At 36.7% G+C, this 23537-nt stretch overlaps 1 protein-coding gene across 1 annotated transcript; it reads right to left on the bottom strand.

Moving 5' to 3' along the window:
• Positions 1-1603: 1603 nt before the first annotated feature.
• tbc1d24 (TBC1 domain family, member 24) lies at positions 1604-23060 on the bottom strand. Its single transcript, XM_077219287.1, has 8 exons — positions 22984-23060; positions 22684-22804; positions 14729-15778; positions 12004-12162; positions 8384-8447; positions 7865-7960; positions 6702-6942; positions 1604-3656 (listed from the first exon to the last, which is right to left on the bottom strand). Exons 3-8 carry the CDS (start codon positions 15703-15705, stop codon positions 3502-3504), a joined length of 1692 nt encoding a protein of 563 aa, XP_077075402.1. The 5' UTR covers positions 15706-15778; positions 22684-22804; positions 22984-23060; the 3' UTR covers positions 1604-3501.
• Between the last annotated feature and the right edge of the window lie 477 nt (positions 23061-23537).

Here is a 23537-nt window from a genome sequence, read left to right as displayed (position 1 = left end):
TGCGTTTTCTAATAGAGTCTGACAGCAAATGTAAAACTAAAATCGCCATATATCGTTAAATAGAAATCATGTGGGTGCAATATAGACAGTGATTGAATTGTTTTGTGTTTTCGTGGTCTCCCACATTTGTGGTGAAGATAGTGCGGGCCGCTGCGGGCTTTCCCTTTAATACTGAAGATGTTCAAATCTTAGAATAGAAATCATGCGTTTATAATCTGGGTGTTAACATATTACACTCTTACATTTATTCCATATATTTCCTTTTATGTATTTCCAATGTTATGTTACTTATAATGCATTATTTGCAAGCGATTTGCAAAATGATTGCGTTTGAATGTGTAAAAGTAACGTGTAATTGCATTCATTATACTTTTACATAGTCGTTTCCTCTCCGTTGCTCTGTAACTTGCTGAGACACTCTTTGTAAGGGCGTAGGTTATCTTTCCACATATTTTAAGGGATATTATTATTCAAAAATATCATTTTGGTTTATAACGATTTCTGATTTCTGCAAAACGGCCTTCAGATATTCTATGCTGTTTATATTAACGCTTCTTTATAATAAAGTGATATTATTATGTCACCCACGCAGTGTGATGCAGAGGATGAGGATTCCCGAGATGAAGGTCATTCTGTGCAGTGACGTCAACCGCAGGCCACGCCCATCGCTCTCTGTGTCAGCAAGAAATTAACGAGACATACCCTATTAATGTTAATAAACACGAGCAGATAAAGTGTGGGGTAGATAACAAATGTTTATTTAATGTACATTTTATTCCCACACTGTTATGCTATATATATTAGAAAATATTAAATAAAAGATATATATTTGTATAATAAATCATTAAATAATTAATAATTAAAATAATTTAATTCAATATTTAATACATGATATTAAACATATATTAACATGTATTTAATACTAAAATATATTGAATATATTGTTTAATATTTTAAATAAAAAACATAATAATAAATTGCATTATCTAAAATGCTAATTACAATAGTAGGTTACAACTATAGTAACCAAGCCATATTTATTTCGAGCGTCAGTCTGTCTGATGGACACATGTTGTTCAGGAAACATGAGGGAAGATCAATTAGTCTGGTCTCATTTAGCCAAGGGGAGAATCTGCATTATAAGGTCAAACTCACACATTTCATGACCAGAAGAGAAAACGGTTAAGATCTCAATGATTTTAGTTAATAGTACTGTGTTGGAGATAAATATAAAATAAAACTGCTAACTGTGCCAAACTCTGACTATTTGTGTAGTAAACATACTGTAGGCCTACATACATTTTAATTAAAACATATACAAAGCAGATCATTCAAAATACTAGCTATAGCATTGTTAAAATGCTAATATTAGAGAGATTTACAGGGAACGTTTTCTCTGAATAGAAATTTATAAAATCATTCTATAGAGACAAAAAAATTAATAAATGCATAAATGCATTGTCATGACTTTTCCAGGCCTGGAAATCAAATTTCTACACATTCGGTGACATTCCCTGGTTTTCCACAACTGTGGGAACTTTGTTGCATAATGGACAAGGACTAGACAGTTACATGCATGAAAAACTGAGGACAACAACAGAACTGACATCTTGCACAGTTTTTATTCTTCAGAACGGTTCATTTCAATGTGCCCTGCATAAGAGAAACAGTCCTTCACAACTTCTATGAGCAGATACTAGATTACAACATGTCTGACACTATCATTTAGTTTAGCATGTTTAAGACTTTTTAAACACATAAACACGCCTGCTCCACCTGAATGACACAGAACATACAAACACATCACTTGATATGGTAACACATCACAATGTACACATACTGTACACACTCCTCAACAACATGTTTTGATCACTGAAGTTCTGATTCAAAGATGAGCTTACAATATCCTTACTGATACACATAGAATCTGACATCAAACAATATATTACTGATATAAATTCATAGATGATTGACTAACATTCAGCAACTTAAAATAGGTTCAATAAGTGCAAATAAAAAGATAAATCATAACATGTAACACTTCCACATAAAATAGTGCTGATTATGCCATCATACATATAATTCAAGCAAAAACTATTAAATGATTAACCAAACAAACACTGAATCTCTACTAAACTTTACATTGCAACTCAACCTGCGTACATTTAACGTTCGATGCACGTTCTTTAATATATGGACGGAGTGATATGGTGCATAACATTCCATTACTGAAAACAAATAAAGATTGTCATCATTTACAGCATTCATCCTTATATTGTTCCAAACCAGCATGACTTTCCTTCTTATGTGGAGCACAAAAAGAAACTGTCATTGTTCTTTTCTGTGCGATGAAAGCTGTCAAACTCTATAAAGCAAGTAGTTTGTGGACTATATTTCCAGTCTTCAAAAGCAAGTGTGTGAGGAACAGAATGTCCCGTCGCAGATCTCAAATCTCAAGCGCATATTCAAACTTAGCTGCATCTGGTTTGAAATCGTGAATATGCCAATGAGCAAATGAGATCTGAGATCCAGTGTCTGTTCTGAAAGTAAACTTCACAAAAGCTACAAAAGTATAGCTACAAAAGACATGAAAAATAGTCTTTATTGTCTCATTATTATTTAAATTTAATAGTGCTTTTTTTGTCCTTTTATGAATTTGACAGCCATGATCAGATTCACCTTCATTGTGTGAAAATAAAAAACAGCCAAGTTATTCTGCAAAATGTCTCTATTTGTGTTTCAAGGAAGAAAGTAAGTAATACAGGTTTAGAAGCACATGAGGACAATGAGTAAATGATGACAGAATTATTAATTTCTGGTTTAAAAGAACATTGGAATGCCATTTAAGCATGCTGAATGCCCAGAAGTAATTCTGTATTGACTAAAGATTCACGGAGAGCTCATGTTTTACGGTCTTCTTGTGCCGAGAACCTGGAAATCTGATTTTTCTTAAATGTATGGAAGAGCAAAAGGGATATGGGACAGATAAACTTTGATCACTCTCTCAAACTAATATATATATATATATAAACCTCCATCCTATAATGAGAAAACAATGTATATTATACAAAATATATTTGTGCGTTTAGCACCAGAAAATACAGCAACAAATATCTGACAATTGCCTTGGAATCACATTCAATACTTGGTTTTGCTTTAACAGGAAAGTCTCCATTGTTCTGGTCCTCATTTCTTGTAGATATTGATCATTACAAGCTGCATGAAATGCAAAATGCAGCATTGATGAGAATGGTACTACACTATACTAAACTTCATTTCCTTCATCTCGATTCTTGACTGTTCTAGATCAACACACATCTTCTGCTGATATGAAATTTAATTTAACAAAAAAAAAACTTGACATGTTTTGCATTGATAAATTTACACAGTAAGCATGAGATGTTGACTGGAGCTCAGGGCGGATCTTTTAGTGCACTAGAGGAGCATCACATCTTCATTACGTCTATCATCAGGATCTCCTGCAGACGTGGCGAGCCGCTCTTATGAGGCCATGGCGTCTCTGAAGCCCCACACCTCCAGCACGGCGATCTGGAAGCTCTCGGCACACAGCGGCGGGTTGTCAAAGGTCAGGCAGCGTTCGGTGCGGCCGTGGTTCAGCTCCGAGTCGATGTACAGAGCATTACCATCACCTCCTCCTTCACAAACAACAAAATGCATCCAATTACAGAGAATTCAGTGTTCTTCCTTTCTATACTATTCCACTCAAATAATACTGGATTTCAGAGAAACTAGGACTGGCCAATAAATGTCCTTTCATACATTCATTATGTTTTTGCTCTGAAATGGTTTCAAAAATCAGAGGAAGCATCATTTTGACATTCAAGTACATTCAAAATATTTAATGCAAGAAACAAAATTAAAACATTTAAATGTAAAAGTTGAATTTTATCTATCTATACTGAAACAAATTTGGTATAGAAACAATTTTCACTCGGGAAAATTGCAAGTAAATTTCACAAACCAAACAAGTAATCCACTGAATTAAATTTTGAAATATAAAACCTGTAATAGTATTTTCTTGTAAAATCATGTTTGATTTATCTGCAACTTCAAAAAATTTTTTTTTACAATGTATATATATATATATATATATTAAGGCTGTGAAAAGATTAATCTTGATTAATCGCATCCAAAATAAAAGTTTGTGTTTACATAATATATGTGTGTGCCCTGTGTATAATTATTTTGTATATACAGGTCCTTCTCAAAAAATTAGCATATTGTGATAAAGTTCATTATTTTCCATAATGTAATGATAAAAATTAAACTTTCATATATTTTAGATTCATTGCACACCAACTGAAATATTTCAGGTGTTTTATTGTTTAAATATTGATGATTTTGGCATACAGCTCATGAAAACCCAAAATTCCTGTCTCAAAAAATTAGCATATTTCATCCGACCAATAAAAGAAGTGTTTTTAATACAAAAAAAAAAAGTCAACCTTCAAATAATTATGTTCAGTTATGCACACAATAGTCAATACTTGGTCGGGAATCCTTTTGCAGAAATGACTGCTTCAATGCGGCGTGGCATGGAGGCAATCAGCCTGTGGCACTGCTGAGGTGTTATGGAGGCCCAGGATGCTTCGATAGTGGCCTTAAGCTCATCCAGAGTGTTGGGTCTTGCGTCTCTCAACTTTCTCTTCACAATATCCCACAGATTCTCTATGGGGTTCAGGTCAGGAGAGTTGGCAGGCCAATTGAGCACAGTAATACCATGGTCAGTAAACCATTTACCAGTGGTTTTGGCACTGTGAGCAGGTGCCAGGTCGGGCTGAAAAATGAAATCTTCATCTCCATAAAGCTTTTCAGCAGATGGAAGCATGAAGTGCTCCAAAATCTCCTGATAGCTAGCTGCATTGGCCCTGCCCTTGATAAAACACAGTGCACTAACACCAGCGGCTGACATGGCACCCCAGACCATCACTGACTGTGGGTACTTGACACTGGACTTCAGGCATTTTGGCATTTCCTTCTCCCCAGTCTTCCTCCAGACTCTGGCACCTTGATTTCCGAATGACAAGCAAAACTGAGCAACAGTCCAGTGCTGCTTCTCTGTAGCCCAGGTCAGGCGCTTCTGCTGCTGTTTCTGGTTCAAAAGTGGCTTGACCTGGGGAATGCGGCACCTGTAGCCCATTTCCTGCACACGCCTGTGCACGGTGGCTCTGGGTGTTTCTACTCCAGACTCAGTCCACTGCTTCCGCAGGTCCCCCAAGGTCTGGAATCGGTCCTTCTCCACAATCTTCCTCAGGGTCCGGTCACCTCTTCTCGTTGTGCAGTGTTTTTTGCCACACTTTTTCCTTCCCACAGACTTCCCACTGAGGTGCCTTGATACAGCACTCTGGGAACAGCCTATTTGTTCAGAAATTTCTTTCTGTCTTACCCTCTTGCTTGAGGGTGTCAATGATGGCCTTCTGGACAGCAGTCAGGTCGGCAGTCTTACCCATGATTGCGGTTTTGAGTAATGAAACAGGCTGGGAGTTTTTAAAAGCCTCAGGAATCTTTTGCAGGTGTTTAGAGTTAATTAGTTGATTCAGATGATTAGGTTAATAGCTTGTTTAGAGATCCTTTTCATGATATGCTAATTTTTTGAGACAGGAATTTTGGGTTTTCATGAGCTGTATGCCAAAATCATCAGTATTAAAACAATAAAAGACCTGAAATATTTCAGTTGGTGTGCAATGAATCTAAAATATATGAAAGTTTAATTTTTATCATTACATTATGGAAAATAATTAACTTTATCACAATATGCTAATTTTTTTAGAAGGACCTGTATATGTATATATATATATATATATATATATATATATATATATATATATATATATATATATATATATATATATAAATACACACACATGCATGTATATATTTAAGAAATATTTGCATGTATATATTTATATATAATTTATATTATATATAAATATAAATATTTTATATATAAATAACGCATTTTTCTTAAATGTATACATGCATGTGTGTGTATTTATATATATATACAAAATAATTATACACAGGGCACACACATATATTATGTAAACACAAACTTTTATTTTGGATGCGATTAATCACGATTAATCTTTTCACAGCCCTAATATATATATATATATTATATACACTGTATACATTTACAGTAATTAAGCACTATATATGTATATAAAAAAATGATTACATATAATTAACTAATATAAATTACCTCTAAACATTGAACTAATCCTTGAGTTGATAACCAAATCATTTATACAGTTCAAGAGATTTGAATCTGTTCAGAATCAATCATTTTTGCAAATTAGGTTTAAATCAGATATGATATTAAATCGTATATCATGTCATAAAAGACAAAAATTAGATATATGATATCTCCATCTTAACACTCTCATATGAAAAGCTACAGACACTTCAGGTTTACTATGGATAAAAGCATCTGTCAAATTAATAAATTTAAATGTTTAGGAAAATTAATAGTCAAATATAAGGCACATAAAATTAGTATGTGTTATTTAGAATGTTGGTTAATTTTGTATCATATTTAAGGCTTCCATATATCAGTATTGAAGGTAAATATTCACTATCTGTGCAAGAATATTACTGTAAGAACCGGTACTTGATTTCAAGTGAAGAGAAAAATAACAATAACACAAATCTGATTAGAGAGATATGAGTATCTAACTGACCGATAATGATGGAGTCGACGTTTCCTGCCATGAACATGGAGGTGTTTCTCGAGTTCAGGTTGAAGTGTCGAGCGGACAGGAACGGGGACAGTTGAGACGGGTCTGTGGCTGGTTTCTCTAGAGAAAGAGGTCCACCGTTGTCTTCGGCACCGGTCTGTTCATCACCTGCGGGCTGGGCCGCGCTCGCCAGCTCTGGGTGTTTGATAATGACCCACTCATAACGCTCCATCTCTGGCTTCATCTGAAACACACATATATTTATGTCATGTCACTTCTGAAAACACACAACAGCAATGAGCAGAGCGTTCCAGTCATTACTCTTGTGGTGAGGAAGTGAGATCTGAATACATGCTGGGGTGTTAAACTGTGGTTTAAGGTCTGGGCTACTACAAACTGCAAACATTCACCCTTGTCCATGTAAGTTGCTTTAGATCTGCTAAATGAAAATTAATCATATAGTATAAGAACACAGCAATTTATCATTTTAATACCTTTTAGGGTTTCAAGATCTCAATAACGTCTCCGTTGTGCTCCAACGTGCTAAAGTTTGATCTGATCCTTCTTTTAATACAATTTAAAAGCATTTTTTATTTCTTACTTTTTTGATATTTTTACTTGTTTATAAATAATTATTTATGCTGTTATTTTTATATGTACTTTTCATTTTTAATCACTTTTACTGTGTATGGTAACATTATAATTTCTTTTTTAATTTAAAGGACTTTAAAGGACTCTTGCCTTTCCTTCCAAGATCATCTGATCCACAATAAATGTATAGCCCTATAATTTTACTATATTATAACTGTGATTAATTTATGTCCTTTTTATTCCTACAAAGGAGAAACATCTGAGACAAAGTTCATATTTAATAGAAACATAACCAAGAACTCCATTAAATTACCAAAGAGCTATATAATATTCCTCTGAGAGTGTAACAGGATGAAACGGTGATGGATGAAAGTAACTTGATACATAAATACGCTGCACTCTAGTCTAATACTTAAGAAAATAGCGCCACCTAGTGAAATATAAACAATAATTTCTAGGTATATACTACCTTAATTTTTTTAAATTTATATTCTATATTATTATTTACTGATAATCTAATTTATTTGATTATTTATATATGTGCATAAACCAGTGAGTACCACAATGTGACATACTCTGAAGACGAAACACTCTCCAGTGCCAAAGAAGCTGAGCTTGTTCCCGCCTCTCTTCCGCTCCTCCCAATCAGTGGACAGGAAGGCCCCGCACACCTGAAAAACGATTGGATGAGAGGCGTGTCAATCACAGACTAGCAGCTTCTCATCCTGAACAACCTCCCTGCATCCTAGTTCGCTAACTATCAATCCTACATAGTATGCAAGAATAATCATAGACCTTCAGATCAAAAACTAAAACCACCATTGTAAATCCACATAGAAAATGAACAAATGATGACTTTTGGCCTGAACGGCTCTATTATAAGTGACGTATTTTGAGGTTTCTGCTTACAAATGGATGAAACAAAATCAGTTCTTCATGCACTTATTTAAATTTTCACTTTAAATGTACATAATTTAAATCGCCCTAAGTCTAACATAGATTACCTTCACAGAAACTACAGCATAAATCAGTGGAATTTGTGCTGAATTAATAAACAAAATGACAGAATAAAGAGAAAGAGAGAGTTTTGGTACCTCTCCATCTGTAGTTCTGATGAGCATTAGTGTCGGCTCGTATCCCTCACAATGTGAATAAAACCTAAATAAAACATCACAGACAATATTTCAAAAACACTAAAATAGTTTGAGAAGGACATTCAGCTCTTAAAGACTGTTGTAAACTGTTTTTACAAAAGAGGAAGCAGCTATTCCTCATGATGACTTCTTGAATATTATTCTTGAGTATATAATATCTGGCATGAAATGAAAGCTGCGATAGTCTTTTCTTCTCTTCCTTGACGAGTGAAACAAGTCTGGAACCAGAAAAAATTTAAGGCGGGGCTTGATTTTGCTCATGAGGAATTGATTGAATCATTGAATCGTTGTGGTTTGTTGCTGCAAGAGGGAGGGGATCATTTTTAATTAAAGATTATGAGGCACATTAAAAAAATTATGATTTATAATAAATACGATATTCTGCAATTGACCGTTTGCAAAGACCCGTCCCCGTTAGTTACTGTTGCCATGTCCGACAAGCCACGCCGCTCTCAAGCAAGGGGGTAATCCATCAGCCGGAAACTGAAGCCTCACAGGAGCCGCCATTGTAGCAGACCATCACCTGCTGTTAGCTTTCCATTGACTCCCATTCATTTTGGTGTCACTTTGACAGCGAATAACTTTACATCTGAGGCGTCCAAAGACTTCATTTGTCCATTATTTATTTCTAAAGAAACACAACAATGTTTAAAAGGCTCCATTACTTTGTATCTTACGTTATGGCCCCGTAGAAGCCGTTTTTGTAAAAATAGGCTAACGATTGCATCATAACCACGCGACTCTGTTACCCCTTTTCCACCAAAGCATTTTGAGAGCCGGTTCGGAGCCGGTGCCTACTCGCGAACCAGTTCTTTGTGTTTCGACAGCCAAAGAACCGGTTCTCGGCCAGGAAAACTGGTTCCAAAGCGGCACCAACTCTTTGCTGGACTAGAACCAGAGAACCGTTCTTTTACCATGTCATGCTTACGGCGGGGGCTGGTGGCGGGTTTAGATGTGTTCGAAACATCTTTTCTGACCGCAAAACCAGGAGAAACATTTGCAGAAACACAATGTAGTCCGCCATTGTAATTGTTATGCTTGAAGTTGGCGCAAGCGTTTCTAGCTTTTTTTTATTTTTAATTTTTTTGTATTGAAAACATTATGTAAGCAAAGAAGAAAACAGTCACAATATAGAACAAATAAATGGAAAGAAAAAAAAAAGACACAAGACAGGGGTACATAACTAATCAGAAAAGATTACATATCAAAGGAAAAGATTAAAAGGCTTACATATTTCAATTGTTTTTAAAGCCTTCTTGGTACACGAGTTAGAGATAATCCCAAAGTAATGTTGTACTTGCAAGCGTTTCTAGCTAAGACGTATAGCGACCTACACAGTGACGTAACGACGTCGTTCGCTGGGCGCTCTAGTCAGTGGAAAAACAAACCGGTTCTGAGAAGGTTCGCAAGTTGAACCAACTCCGAACCAACTTTGAACCAGCACCAGTTCTTTTTTGGTGGAAAAGGGGAATCTGTCACACAGTAGAGAAATTACCGAATAGACAGGAGGAGAAGCTCGCAGGCAATCTTTTATTGTCTATGAGGCAATCGGGGAGACATGGAGGCATAAAGTCAAGGGAGAAGCACATAGATAGAGAGTCCATAAAAGCAACAAGACAAAATATTATTTCAACAACGTTTTTGAGGAATTAGGTGATTCCGATTTGTCTTGGCACAGCTACTAGAAGATTTACAACGGTCAGACTATCGTCAAGCTCAGTTTGAGCCTGCGCAGTCGCACAGCCATCAGGAAGTGAGTGCTATAATCGGCTTCAGTTTTCTCCGTTGAAATCAAGGGGGTCGCTGTGTCCATTTCTTTTACGGTCTATGCTCCCACGCCACACACCATGTTCTCACACAGTGAAAAATACAATGCGGAGCAGAGGACACTGACAACGCGCTGACAGACAGGACAGACCAGGTTACTTTTGATATGAAACAAAGTAACAACTTTCGCATTTGGTCATTTTTTAAAGAAATTTAGACAATAAATACCGTTTTGTGGCTCTTTAATGTGTCTGACAGATCGCTGTAGAGCCTCTTAAAGCTCCAGTAGGTAGCTTTTGTAAACAAATATTTGTTAAAACTCTCATTATGTCCTGAAAGTAGAATATGAGACAGATAATCTGTGAAAAAATCAAGCTCCTCTGGCTCCTCCCTGTGGTCCTACTGCCATTTGCAGAAATACACCGCTCCCGGTCAGAAACAACCAATCAGAGCCAGGAGGAATGTCTTAGCAGTGTCAATCACGCTAGTGTACGCGCTGATCACCCCTCTCTTGCACAGCGCGAGCCGTCGTTCGTGACTCTCCTGTTCAAACTCGTTCATCCAAATGAACGAATCTTTTTTCGAGTCATTTCGTTCATTCAACGAACGAAATGACTCGAAAAAAGATTTGTTCATTTTGAACGAGTCTTTTTCGGAGTCATTTCGTTCATTCAACGAACGAATGACTCGAAAAAAGATTTGTTCATTTGGATGAACGAGTTCGAACAGGATCACGAACGTGCATCACAGAACAGAGCAAGGCGAGCATTTGTGCTTATAAAACTTAAAGTTTTTTATTTATTTTTGAAATGACCGATCGTTTCACTAGATAAGACCCTTATTCATCGTCTGGTATCGTTTAAAGCCCTTTGAAGCTGCGCTAAAACTGTCATTTGGTCCTCGAAACGTTTGTGTCCTATTGAAGTCCATTATATGAAGAAAAAGCCTGGAATGTTTTCATCAAAAAACTTAATTTCTTTTCGACTGAAGAAAGAAAGACATGGACATCTTGGATGACATGGGGGTGAGTAAATTATCAGCAAAAGTTTTTTTTTTAAAGCGAACTAATCCTTTAACGTTATCTTAGTAGCTATAACTTATAGAAAGAGTGCAACCTTATAAAGTTACATGTATTGCAAAATACATAATGATTTGAAGACCAAGTTTGTAGTCAAAGTATGGGCAGGCCATAGTGAATGTAAAGCATATTGTTGATGTTTCGTCCCTATTAGTGAATGTTCCATAACTGTTTATAATCCGCCGTCATCGGTGGTCCTGCTTACTAGCCTGCGCGTTCACGGCAGGCTCCGCTGTGGGGGAGGAGCTGTGGAGGGAGGGCTGTAGCGTAGCAGAGAGCAAGGGGGTTGGACCAGTAAGTTGTGCTTGTTCAAATTTTCAGGCTAAGTCAACATTTTCTCAAAACTCCCTACAGCAGCTTTAAAGCTGCTCGTGAACCGATCATCTCTTCCTTCTAGTTAATTTATAACATCAAATAAACATGAAGGAACAAGAAGGAATGTTATTTTAACCGCGGAAAGACGTCAGTACACTTAGTTTTTCAAGTTAAAATGCTCCAACGTTAATCTACTAACTCTCCTGACTTCTTTGTCGGACAAAAATGGCGGATTCGGCGGATGGCAGATTATGATTGGTCAGATCGCCTGTCAATCAAACTCCTTGCGAAGGGTCAATTGTTGGCCACTTGCTCTGATATATTGTTATCTACTGGAAGTAGACATGCATTCATGCATTTTTAAGTGTGACTTGAGTGTCCGAATCCTGTGTGCTTGTACCGGTTCAGGCTGCAGCCGTGTGTGGACGTGGTGAAGAGAAGCTGCGGTTGAGACAGAGCGAAACGCTCCGGGATCCACGACCAGACATCTCTGATCTCTTTAGCGCTGACGATCTCAGAGCTGAAATTATCAGCATTCACGGCTAAATGGACATTTTGTCTAGAGAGATAAAAAGACAGAGTGCAAACTTGATGATTTCAAAAACATATTTTTTTCCACTGTGCATCAGTAAACCAACAACATATAAAAAAGAAAAAATAGAAATGTGTGAGGAGGAGGATGATGAGAGATGAAGATACACACCTTCTGATTGAACTAAAGGACAGCACAGAGAGTGGAGAGCAGGAGAAACAGAAAAACAATGAAATAATGTGGAAAGAAAATTAAATTAGGGAATAAAAAAATAAAACATGTAATCTGAGGAAAGATGCCAAACACAAAAAGATATTAATAGACATACTTAATAAACAAATCCATTTTAATATGAACAGACAAAAATAACGACAATAAGTTGAACTTCTCATTATATTTGATCTTTCCACTGTGGCTGTTCACCAGGGGCGGAGCGGGGGGGTGGCTAATTGGGCTTAAGCCCCGAATGGTTTGTCAAAAGCCCCGAATCTTTTAGGTTTTTTAAAATAACTTCAACTTTGTTTAATTTCCTCTCAGAATTTCTGATGGAGCGGCAAAAAATTAAACAATGTGCGTGGTGGCGGACGGTAATGCATCGCGCATCACTCAGCTTGTTTGCCAACTGCCAATAAAAACTAACGAAGAAGAATATAAATTAATCTTCTTCGCCGTTGTCATCAGGGGTTGGCCGCTTGCGGGCTGTTGTATGTTTAAACCGGCGTCGTAGCGAGCTTACTGGCTAACCGGCTGAGGTTATTATGGACATCATAAAGTTTTTTTATACGGAACACTAACAGTAAACCTCAGCGGCCGGAGAGAGATTCAGAAGCAGCGTCAGACGAACCGCGGACAAGTGTTACATGTGAATCTGCTGTTGTAGGCCTAACACTTGAGTTAAGTGATGACAACAATTCCAAGTACAGATGCATCAATATCGTCAATAAGTTATTTTTCCCCCCATACTTTAATTTAAAAAGTAAATCTTTAATATATTCTAGATTCATTACATAAAAAGTTAAATATTTCATGCCTTTTATTGTTTTAATCATGATGATGGGCTTACAGCTCATGGAAATCAAAACTCCAGTACGCCTATCTCAAAATGTATTATAATTTTAGAACAAAGAATTTTTTAAACGACCTGACAAGATCTCTAATCAGCTAATCAACTCAAAACACCTGCAAAGGTTTCCTGAGAATTCAATCTGTCAGTTTTGTTCTGGTGGTGCAGCACAATGACCTTTTCCACAATATTACATTTTTTTGAGATGCGCCTGTAATAATGTAATAAACATATTAGTATTTACATAATTAAAGGAATTGTTATGGTGAACAGTGATAATGAATAAATGGTAGCAGCAGAGTATTGCTAATTAAATGAATATCACTGTCCACAATTTTATATGTAAGCTTTTTGGGCAACGCATCATTAATTTACTGTAACATATTGCACAATATCATCAATATTTAATGCAGCAATTCTGAACAAAAAGTATACATATTTAATAATAAGACACAGGTCTTTGGAACTTTTATTGCACACATGAGACTTAAATTATTCTCAGCGAGTTATGGTGGCGTTTTGGCCCCAGTCTAAAAGGGCTGCTATATAAGTTTTACACGCCACCAGATACCACTGTGTTTTACCTATTTAGGCAAACTTAAAAATAGTCAGATAATGGTTGCCTCTTTTTAGTTGCCAGGGGTGAAAATGAGTCATCCTTAACATTTTTGGTGTTTTGGATTCACTACAGCTGGAGAACAATTACATACAAAATAGGTTGTAGGCTCTACTCTGTGATTTTTTTTTTTTACTGAGTAGGCCTAACTATCATAATTTTCCCAGGTAGTGTATAGATTTTTAGGCTTTCTAATATCTCAAACAGCCTGAAAAATAGTGCATTTAGCTGACGTAAATGGGGAAAAAATCTCCAAGGGAGTATGCCCCTGCCTGGACCGCCCCTAGGTTTGGGCTAAGCCCCGAATGTTTACATCGTCTGGCTCCGCCCCTGCTGTTCACATTTTTTTATTGGTTTCAAAATCATTCTGATCAGTGTACGTTTAGTTCAGCTAGTGGCAACACATTTACAATCTCAGAAATAAAGTTATATTTTTCATTTTTAAGCCGATTTCATGTAAAACCCTTTTAACTTTTCAAGCCTTCCTAAATAACAATTCACTTCTGTTATATATCAAACTCATCAACATCTGCACAACTTTTGACCAATGAATTTCCATCTGCCTGTTATAATTAGACAATGATTTAATACTTTTATAAACAACTTTATAAAGAATTCACTAGATATAGAGTAATAGCCCAGATATGAGTAACTAGAAAAATGTATAAATACAGAAACGTCCATGATTTTTTTTAAAGGTGTTATTTCCAGGACATTCCAGGAATATTTACAGGTTTATATACAGTCAAACCAAAAATGAATCAGACACCAGATATAATTTTAGATTTTTTTTTACTAGTGGGTGTAGGACACTATAGTTAACTCATGTAAGTGAGGATTGCAAGGAGTCTGAATATTTTTTGGTTTGACTAGATTTTTGCTGCGAACATTGATGATAAAACTGTCATGTCTACCTTTTCTGTTTGACGGTGATGCCTTTCTGCTGGAGTGATTTCTCATTGGCCAGCTGAAGCAGCGTGATCTCTTTACGGCTGAACAGGCGGATGGAGAAAGCCTTTTCCAGCAGTTTATCCGGCGTCACGCTTTTCCCGATGTTCTGCACGAAGGTCTGAATATCACTCCTGACCGCCGCCGACTCCTGCTTGGTTAAGGCCGAGCCGGAAGCCACACACTGCTTGCGATAAAACTTCAATATTGCCAGTGCGACGCGATAAAGAACCTTGTACCCCTCCACCAAAAACACGTCCATCACGCGCGCAGCAAAGCTGAAGGGAAGGTCGCCCAGAACCCACCTCTGCCAATCAGAGTAAACCTCCAGCACGTCTGTCGCGGTGGCAACCATCAGCTTATGCGCAGCAGGGCAGTACTTATGCACAAGGTCACCGAAGGTCATGCAGGCCGACTGATATGCAAGAAAAGTCTGATCTAACAAACGCCGCCCGGGTTCGTTGCAAGCTAACATGCGACTGACGCTGTCGAAGCATTGGGCTTCATCCGCGCTCCAGTGCAGCAACAACGCCGTCACCGCCGGCAAACACGGGCAGTACGATATATCCGGGAACTGCCCTGCCACGCAGGAGATCACAGCATGCACCGATCCCATGGATTCGGCTTTCAGACAGTAACGCGGCACTGCCATCCCGTCCACGAACTCCGGCAACAGGTACGCGGATGGGTTGCGCTTGCTGTTTGAATTCCCCATGATGTCCCGGTAGACCTCGGCATCCGGGGTCACGGTACGGCACGGGAGGGCTTTGAGCAGGTGGTGGTAAACGGCTGAGCGCTGGCTGTGGTTTCTGCCCCACTGGCCCGAGCGGGCGTGCTGTTTCAGCTCCTTTATGTCTTTATATTCAGTCTTACCGGGAGCCGCCTCGCGAGACACATCATCCATCTGAGACCAATCCACGAACACACCACAATCCACAGCCATGACCTCTGAGCTCACACGTCAGAAAGAGAGAAAGACAGAAAGACAAAGCAACTAGCCGGCCATTTTGGTTTAGCTGTTGAGAGAAGAAATATTGTCATTATCTCCTTCATTTATGACAAAGAATGAACATAACAGTAAATATTAAGGATGCCCAAAATGGTGATAATATCCAATAATGCATTTAACTTTAAAAAATGCATCCATTGAATATTGCATTGAGTAAGTGCTTCGCTTAAAAGAGTCTGCAAAATGCAGAAATGTAAAATGTAAATAATTTTAGCATTTTTATCAACATCTACCTGAATAGGTTGATATTGGAAGCACAAATTATCAGGGATTTTCCATTTCAAACAATGCATTACTATGTATGGAGAAGTATTTAAATGTTATTCAAAATTTCTACCATACTTTCTAATATTTTGGTGCATGAATTCAGCATTGAAATAGTTGTTCTTCAATGGCCAGTATCAGTACCGATATGTACAGTGTTGTGTTGCCATGAGGCCCAAATATGAATTCTTCTGTTAAATCCCTAAAAAAGTGGAACCTCTAAAAGTACTAGATGATTTACATGTATCAAAGGTTACTGACAAAATTGAAATATTTATGGACGATCTTTTAGTTGAACGACTCCAGAAAGACCATGCCAGAGAACTTCATAAAGCTAAGAAAACGGAAAAGAGGAAGAAGACACATCTTCCCCGGGACGACCTGATCTGACGGGGCAAGCAAATGATCAGGATCATCAGGCAGATGGAAAAATAACATAAAAGATTACTTAGTATTGTGAGGGGGTTTATTTCAGAGAGTCAATTTAAATGTCCTAATTGTGAAATATCATGCTAGGAAGAGAGGTTTGAATCTCGAGACGCAAGCCTGGCTTGCAACTAAAGTGTTTGTAGTTTAAAGGTCATACTTGCAAAAGGGGCTTGAATCGCTAGAAGCATGACACAAGCTTGCTTTGCAACTTAAGGTTTTTCTGGTTTCCTTTGACCTCTCTGAATAGACTCAACGGTTCAACAGGTGCTAAGAACATGCCTGCCTCTATGACCTTTGTCATACAGTAGTTTAAGAAGAAAGAATGAGACTCCACACCGTCCGTGAGGAGGCGAGAGGCAGGGTGTGGATTTAACAACTGCAGGTGAAGGAACGGTTAAATGTTAAGCTAGCGTAGGTGGCAAAAGATGTATATGTGCTTTTTTACAAAATAGCTTTAACTGTGGAAAGTTCCAGGCCAAGACGGCCCCCATCAGCATCGCACGTGCACACGGAACGCACATGAAGGAAACGTCGTGAATTATGGCCGTTTCACACCGCAAGCGTGAGCAGCGCGTTTTTTTTTTTCGCCGTGCATGTTAGCCTAATCAATGAGTGCATTCACACCGGGAGCAGGAGCAGCCTGTGAGCGTCGAGCAGGAGCGGCAATTTAAGTGAAAGCACACTTTTGATGGACAAAATAAATATGATTTCACACAAAAAGTGCCCAAAGAATTTGCATGTCTAGTGTGTTTTAACAAGAACTGGAGTAGGCTATGTCGGAAAAGAAAATGAAGACTCAAAACTATTTACAGAAAATTTACCCATTTAAACTTGTTTTTATAATTTCCAATCGTTTCCCTGCACTTGCTCCACTTTCCCGAGCTTTTGTTTAGCCTGGCTGGAGATGTGGCAGATGAGAGAAGAACTGTTTGGGAAATAAAACTTGCCATTGATGTACAAGTGATTGCAATAGGCCTGTGTGTGTGTGTGTCTGTGTGTGTGTGTGTCTTTTGAGAAATATCTTTATACTGAAAGGCTATATTTATTATATCTTTATTTGCTATTTATATATTATTTTATTGCCATTACCTGTTTTCATACAGAAGTTTAGTTTCCTAAATAAGTAAATATATCACTTTTTTTAGTTGAATATTGGAAGTGAAAATGGTTCTTCCATACCATAACACTGCATAAGGCATGTGTGAATTTCCCACACCAGGAGTAATAATTTATAAATTTATTTTTATTTAATTCGTTCAAAAAATGTTCTATGTTCTATGTAAAATGTTCTATTAAAGAGAAGATAGAAAATAAATATTGGTGTTTGGTGTAAAGTGGTTAGAAAAAATGAAATCGGAATCGGCTAAAATCGGTAACGGCAGGCCAAACTCATGAAAAACCGGAAATCGGAATCGGCCTAGAAAATTGTAATTGGTGCATCTTTACCTTGATTACTGTAACAGCTTACTTATTGGTGTATCAAGTAAACACCTTCAAAAACTTCAATTTATTCAGAACTGTGCTGCCCGAACTCTGATGAAGGCACGCAAATATGAACACATTACTCCCATTCTTCAGAAACTTCACTGGCTCCCCATAACTTCAAGAATTCAATTCAAAATCGCCCTCATTACTCATCTTTGCATCCATAACAATGCCCCTCAATACCTCAAAGATCTCCTTACATCTCAATCTTCCACCCGTAACCTCCGGTCCCTAACTGCAAACCTTCTCCATCAGCCACGCTCAAGACTATGTACCATGGGCGACCGAGCTTTCTGCTGTGCTGCCCCTCGCATCTGGAACTCCCTCCCTGAACATCTGAGAAAACCCCAGACAGTGGACAATTTTAAAAAAGAGCTAAAAACTGTTTTGTTCAGGCAGGCTTTCCTAAGTGGTCCTTAGGCTTTGTTATTTTTCCTTTCTTTTTAATGTATTTTATTGGTTACTGATTTTAGATTGTTTTATTGTGGTTGTTATTGTATTGTGGTCTGTAGCACTTTGAGATTCTTTTATGAAAAGTGCTTTATAAATAAAATGTATTATTATTATTATTATTACCTATATGCATTTCTGTTATTTTTCCTTTTTGAATTATTGTCCTTGTATTATTCTGAAACTTTTTTTTTTTTTTTTTTTTATAAACTAAGTAAAACGAAACCAATTTTGTTGATTCGAAAAACGTTCAAAACAAGTCTCAGAGTGATTTTTCTCTAGAAGTATCTTTACTTTGTTGTAGTTTAGATACTAACCAAACGCCCAGTGAAACGGACCCAGGACTGAACTGGATCGGACACAGCCGAGGACCCTGAAACAACAACTAGCATTTTTAACCTGAAGGTAAGGGCAATTTATGATTGTAATAGGTTATGGAAATGTTGTAGAATGATTTAGAGGTTACAGCAGTATAAAAACACAACAACAGACATGAGTGACTGATACCAGATATGCACTACTGTTCACAAGTTTGGGAAGATTATAAAAAGTAATACTTTTATTCATCAAGGATGTATAAAACTGACCAAAAGTGACTGCAGATTTATTTCAAATAAAAGCTGTTCTTCTGCACTTTCTATTCATCAAAACAAAAATGTGAAAAAATGTATCACTGTTTCCACAAAAATTATGAAACTGTTTTCAAAATTTATAATATAATAAATGTTTTTTGAGCAGCAAATCATCAAATTAGAATGATTTCTGAAGGATCATGTGACACTGAAGACTGAAGTATTGATGCTGAAAATTCAGCTTTGATCACTGGAATAAATTACACTTTACTATATACTATACAATAATAGAAAACAGTTATTTTTAAATGAAATAATATTTCATATACACAATATAACTGTTTTACTGTACTTCAAAAATATTAAAAATTCATACTGACCCCAAACTATTAAATGTTAGTGTATGTATATATATATATATATATATATATATATATATGTATATATATATACAGTGCCTTGCATAAGTGAACACACCCATGCTACAGAATTTGACTAAAAAGAGGAATAAAAAATTCATCTTTTGGAAATTGATCTTAATGCCTTAATTTAAAAAATGAGGAAAAATCCAACCTTTAAAGATGAACTGAACTGAAATTTGAGAAAAGGTGATATAACAGATGTATTTTATTTATTCTCATTGGTACAATTATTAAAATGCATTTTTCGCCGATCAATAAATGTTCCAGGTTGCCCTCTGTGCAACAGATCGACTCCGATGCAGTGTCCATGCTCCGGCAGCGCCCGCGCCCACACACTTCCCCCAAACGATCCTGTACTGTATGTGGAGCCTGAAACTGGTCGTCCTCCATGTGATGGTAGTCAGATACTACTGGCCTGTCCCTCACAGGCTCAAATGCGTAACCCATGCCATTAAAATGACTAATTTTCGTGTGTGTACACAGGACCTGCAGCTGTTGCCTATATACCTTCGCCAGCATTCTTTTATACTAACAAGCGCAATTTTTGTGTTGCTTAAAAAAAGCTATATTACTATTTTTGATTGAAATTTTTAGTGTAATTTACTTTTAATTGTCATAAACAACACGTTTTCAACGTCGATTTTTTTCAGTTCAGTTCATCTTTAAGGACACCAATTGTCTTTGTGAATGAATAATGTACCATCATAAATAAATAAATGTTCTTCCTTAAAATACAGGTTGCGCAAGTCAGGACACCCCTATGTTAAATTCCCATAGAGACAGCAGATTTTTATTTTTAATGGCCAGTTGTTTCATGGATCCTGGATAATATGCATCCTGATAAAGTTCCCTTGGCCTTTGAAATTAAAAAAGCCCCACATCATCACACACCCTTCACCATACCTAGAGATTGGCATGGGGCACTTTCCATAAGATCATCTCTCAATGCAAATCATACCAGCTATTAGCCTAACTGAAATAATACCATACAAAAAGGGAACTTTATCAGGATGCATAGTATCCTGGATCCATGAAATAACTGGCCTTTAAAAATAAAAATCTGCCTGTCTCTATGGGAATTTAACATAGGGGTGTCCTGACTTGCGCAACCTGTATTTTAAGGAAGAAAATTTATTTATTTACGATACATTATTCATTCACAAAGAAAATTGGTGTCCTTAAAGGTTGGATTTTTCATCATTTTTAAATTAAGGCATTAAGATCAATTTCCAAAAGATTATTTTTTTTATTCCTCTTTTTAGTCAACCTTAATTGTTTAGTGTGTTCACAGTTATACTATCCACTGTGTGTATATATATATTGGTGTATATATACTGTGTGTATATATTTTTGATTGAAATTTTTAGTGTAATTTACTTTTAATTGTCATAAACAACACGTTTTCAACGTCGATTTTTTTCAGTTCAGTTCATCTTTAAGGACACCAATTTTCCATGTGAATGAATAATGTATCGTAAATAAATAAATGTTCAGGTTGCGCAAGTCAGGACACCCCTATGTTAAATTCCCATAGAGACAGGCAGATTTTTATTTTTAAAGGCCAGTTGTTTCATGGATCCTGGATACTCTGCATCCTGATAAAGTTCATCTTTAAGGACACCAATTTTCCATGTGAATGAATAATGTTTTCTCCTTCGCTCTGTTTTCTCCTTCTCTCTCTATTTCATGGGATTTGTAAGTGTGTGCAGACACCAGACTCTTGTACTTTAGAGTTGCTGTGAGGTCAGAGCTCATAGAACGTCAACAACATGAACCTATCAGATTCAGGACAAAGCAAAAATACTCAAATATTGGAATTGCTTATGTAGCATAATAGCATCAGTGCTTCAAGGGTCAAGTGTCAGGGGTCAAGGGGCTATAATCCATTTACACTAGGACAGGACGACGTGTATCTGGCAGGCTGCTCTAGTATCTTACAGTGTCAGAATCACATAACCTATTATAATAACATATTATACCATCAGTTGTCTTTTAAGAAAATGACATGATTTCATAGTAAAACACTGACTTTAGAGGAACATGTTTCTATAGTAATCTATAAAAAGTATATCTACTCTTATTATGCTAGTATTTTGGTCACACTGTCCAACCTTATCTCAGTGAAAGCATGTAAATAACATTGTACTATATGAACACGGAAATCAATCAGTAAGTACCATGGTACACATTAAAGCGGGACTTTTCAAAATGGGGGTCGCAAGGGAGTGCTTGGAAAAGTTTAAAGAGAAGCAGAAAAAAATACAATTAAACTTACTTTACTTTATTAAAATAATGAATTGATTAAAATAAATCAAATTAGATATAATAATAACTAATTAAACAAAAACATTTGAATAAAAAATATACAAATTAATTAACTGAATAAAAAAACAATAATCTAACAGTACAATACCATAGTAGGTAAAAATGCAATAATGTAATATAACAGAAACTAGATATTGTTTTAGAAACTATATTTTACACATATTTATAATATTACATTTTCACAGTATTATTTGGGGTTTTATACGTGAAATTACATTGTTGCCTTTTACATTTTAGGGGCCGCTCATATTTGGGGTTTCAATCTAAAAGCTTGAAAACCCCAGTATTAACTGTACAACACTTAATTGTAGGCATTGTAAAATCGTAATAAATAAATATTTGATCTATTTTAAACAATGTAAGAAGCTTCCAGAAATATTCTGTCAAAACGTAATAGTTTACTGTATTAAATATCTATAGTGAATAATGGTAAGTATGATGACGATGCACGTCAGCAGCCAATCAGCGAGCGAGAGAAACGCCTCACGCGCGCGCCGCCAAGCCCACCTGGCACGCGCTTTGCTGCTCTTCTAATGCTTCTAATGTCCACAAACAAACACTGCCTATATTTCACGTCAAGTTTCAGTGACAGACATAAACAGTATGACACGCACAGCCTCGTTAAAATCTGCCGGATGTATACTTGACTGACAGATGACGTTATAGATATTCACACACTAGTACCCAAACACATGCAGCAGACTGACAGCACTATGGCGTAGTCGTTTTTATTAAACATGTCTTTAATACATGAAGATGTGCAAATGAAACGGCGACGCTTCAGATTAAGCTAACGTTAATGTGAATAGCTCGTGCAGCTAATGTGCAGGCAGTGTAAACTGAACTACAAGCCGAAGCCATTTAAAAGTCTGTACAGCAGCACTTCACGTACATGAATCGCAAATAGATGAGTGGAATTAAGAAAATGTCAAAACTGTAATAATAATTTGAATGAAACGTCTTACCTGATTTGCTTTCGACTGTCTGTCAGGCAGCGGGCATATTTGTGATTGTGTGCGCATGCGCAGTGAGTAATGCCGTCACAGTGCACGCTGGGTGAAGGAGAGACTTACAGAGATATATAGGCTAGATATATATTAAATAGAGAAAGAGATATAATTATCTATCTATTACACTTTAATGATATATAAAGATATAATAATACAGAAATTTGTTTATATGGTTATATACAACCAGTCAAAACGATGGACATTGCTATTTAGTTTTTTATGATTATTCTATTAATATACTTATCTCTATCTTACCCAGAAATTCATAGATACTCTTTTGCTTTCTCCATTACCAGAAAAAGTACAATCCCAGGGAAAGGCCGTCCTGTATCAGCTGACCTGTTTACATCTTTATGAGCATCTCACTGGCCAAAAGGTCGAGTCGTTCTGGTAATGAGACAACGGCAGGCCTTGTGCTCAACATCCGCAGACACATGACAGTCATTAAGATAACTCAATCAAGACTGCAGTGCTGCACGGACACAGTTCACACAACTCTGAAAACATCGTGTTCACCTTAAGGAGTAACTCACTACAATAATTCACTAAAAGCATCATATCATTTAAGAATATCTCATGGTATTTACAGAAATTATGTTAAAATAGTTCTGGCATTAGTATGGATGTGGTTGACCAGCAGTTCAACCTGGTAATATAATCCAGCATAATACATAATGATTATGCATGCATGGCTAATGAGGAACAAGGACAACAGGAAAGCGACTCCACACTTGAATACCTGATTACTAATATGTTAAACTTCAAAAGCAGATAAATAATTTAATATTGCACTAATTCAATTACCTGTT

Source organism: Siphateles boraxobius, unplaced genomic scaffold (assembly GCF_051911475.1).
Source record: "Siphateles boraxobius isolate OS27281-9 unplaced genomic scaffold, OSU_SipBor_1 12, whole genome shotgun sequence".
Lineage (NCBI taxonomy): Eukaryota > Metazoa > Chordata > Actinopteri > Cypriniformes > Leuciscidae > Siphateles > Siphateles boraxobius.
The sequence above is the reverse complement of the archived record's forward strand: the minus strand, read 5'-3'. Positions and strand labels throughout refer to the sequence as shown.

What these genes read in the sequence shown, in the direction of transcription:
- tbc1d24 (XM_077219287.1), bottom strand. Translation starts at nt 15,705, where the DNA reads ATGGCTGTGGATTGTGGTGTGTTCGTGGATTGGTCTCAGATGGATGAT. An exon ending in ATCACCGTCAAACAGAAAAG is followed by an intron (nt 12,163 to 14,728) that starts GTAGACATGACA and finishes TTATCTCTCTAG; the next exon opens with ACAAAATGTCCATTTAGCCG. An exon ending in CACGGCTGCAGCCTGAACCG is followed by an intron (nt 8,448 to 12,003) that starts GTACAAGCACAC and finishes TGTTTTATTTAG; the next exon opens with GTTTTATTCACATTGTGAGG.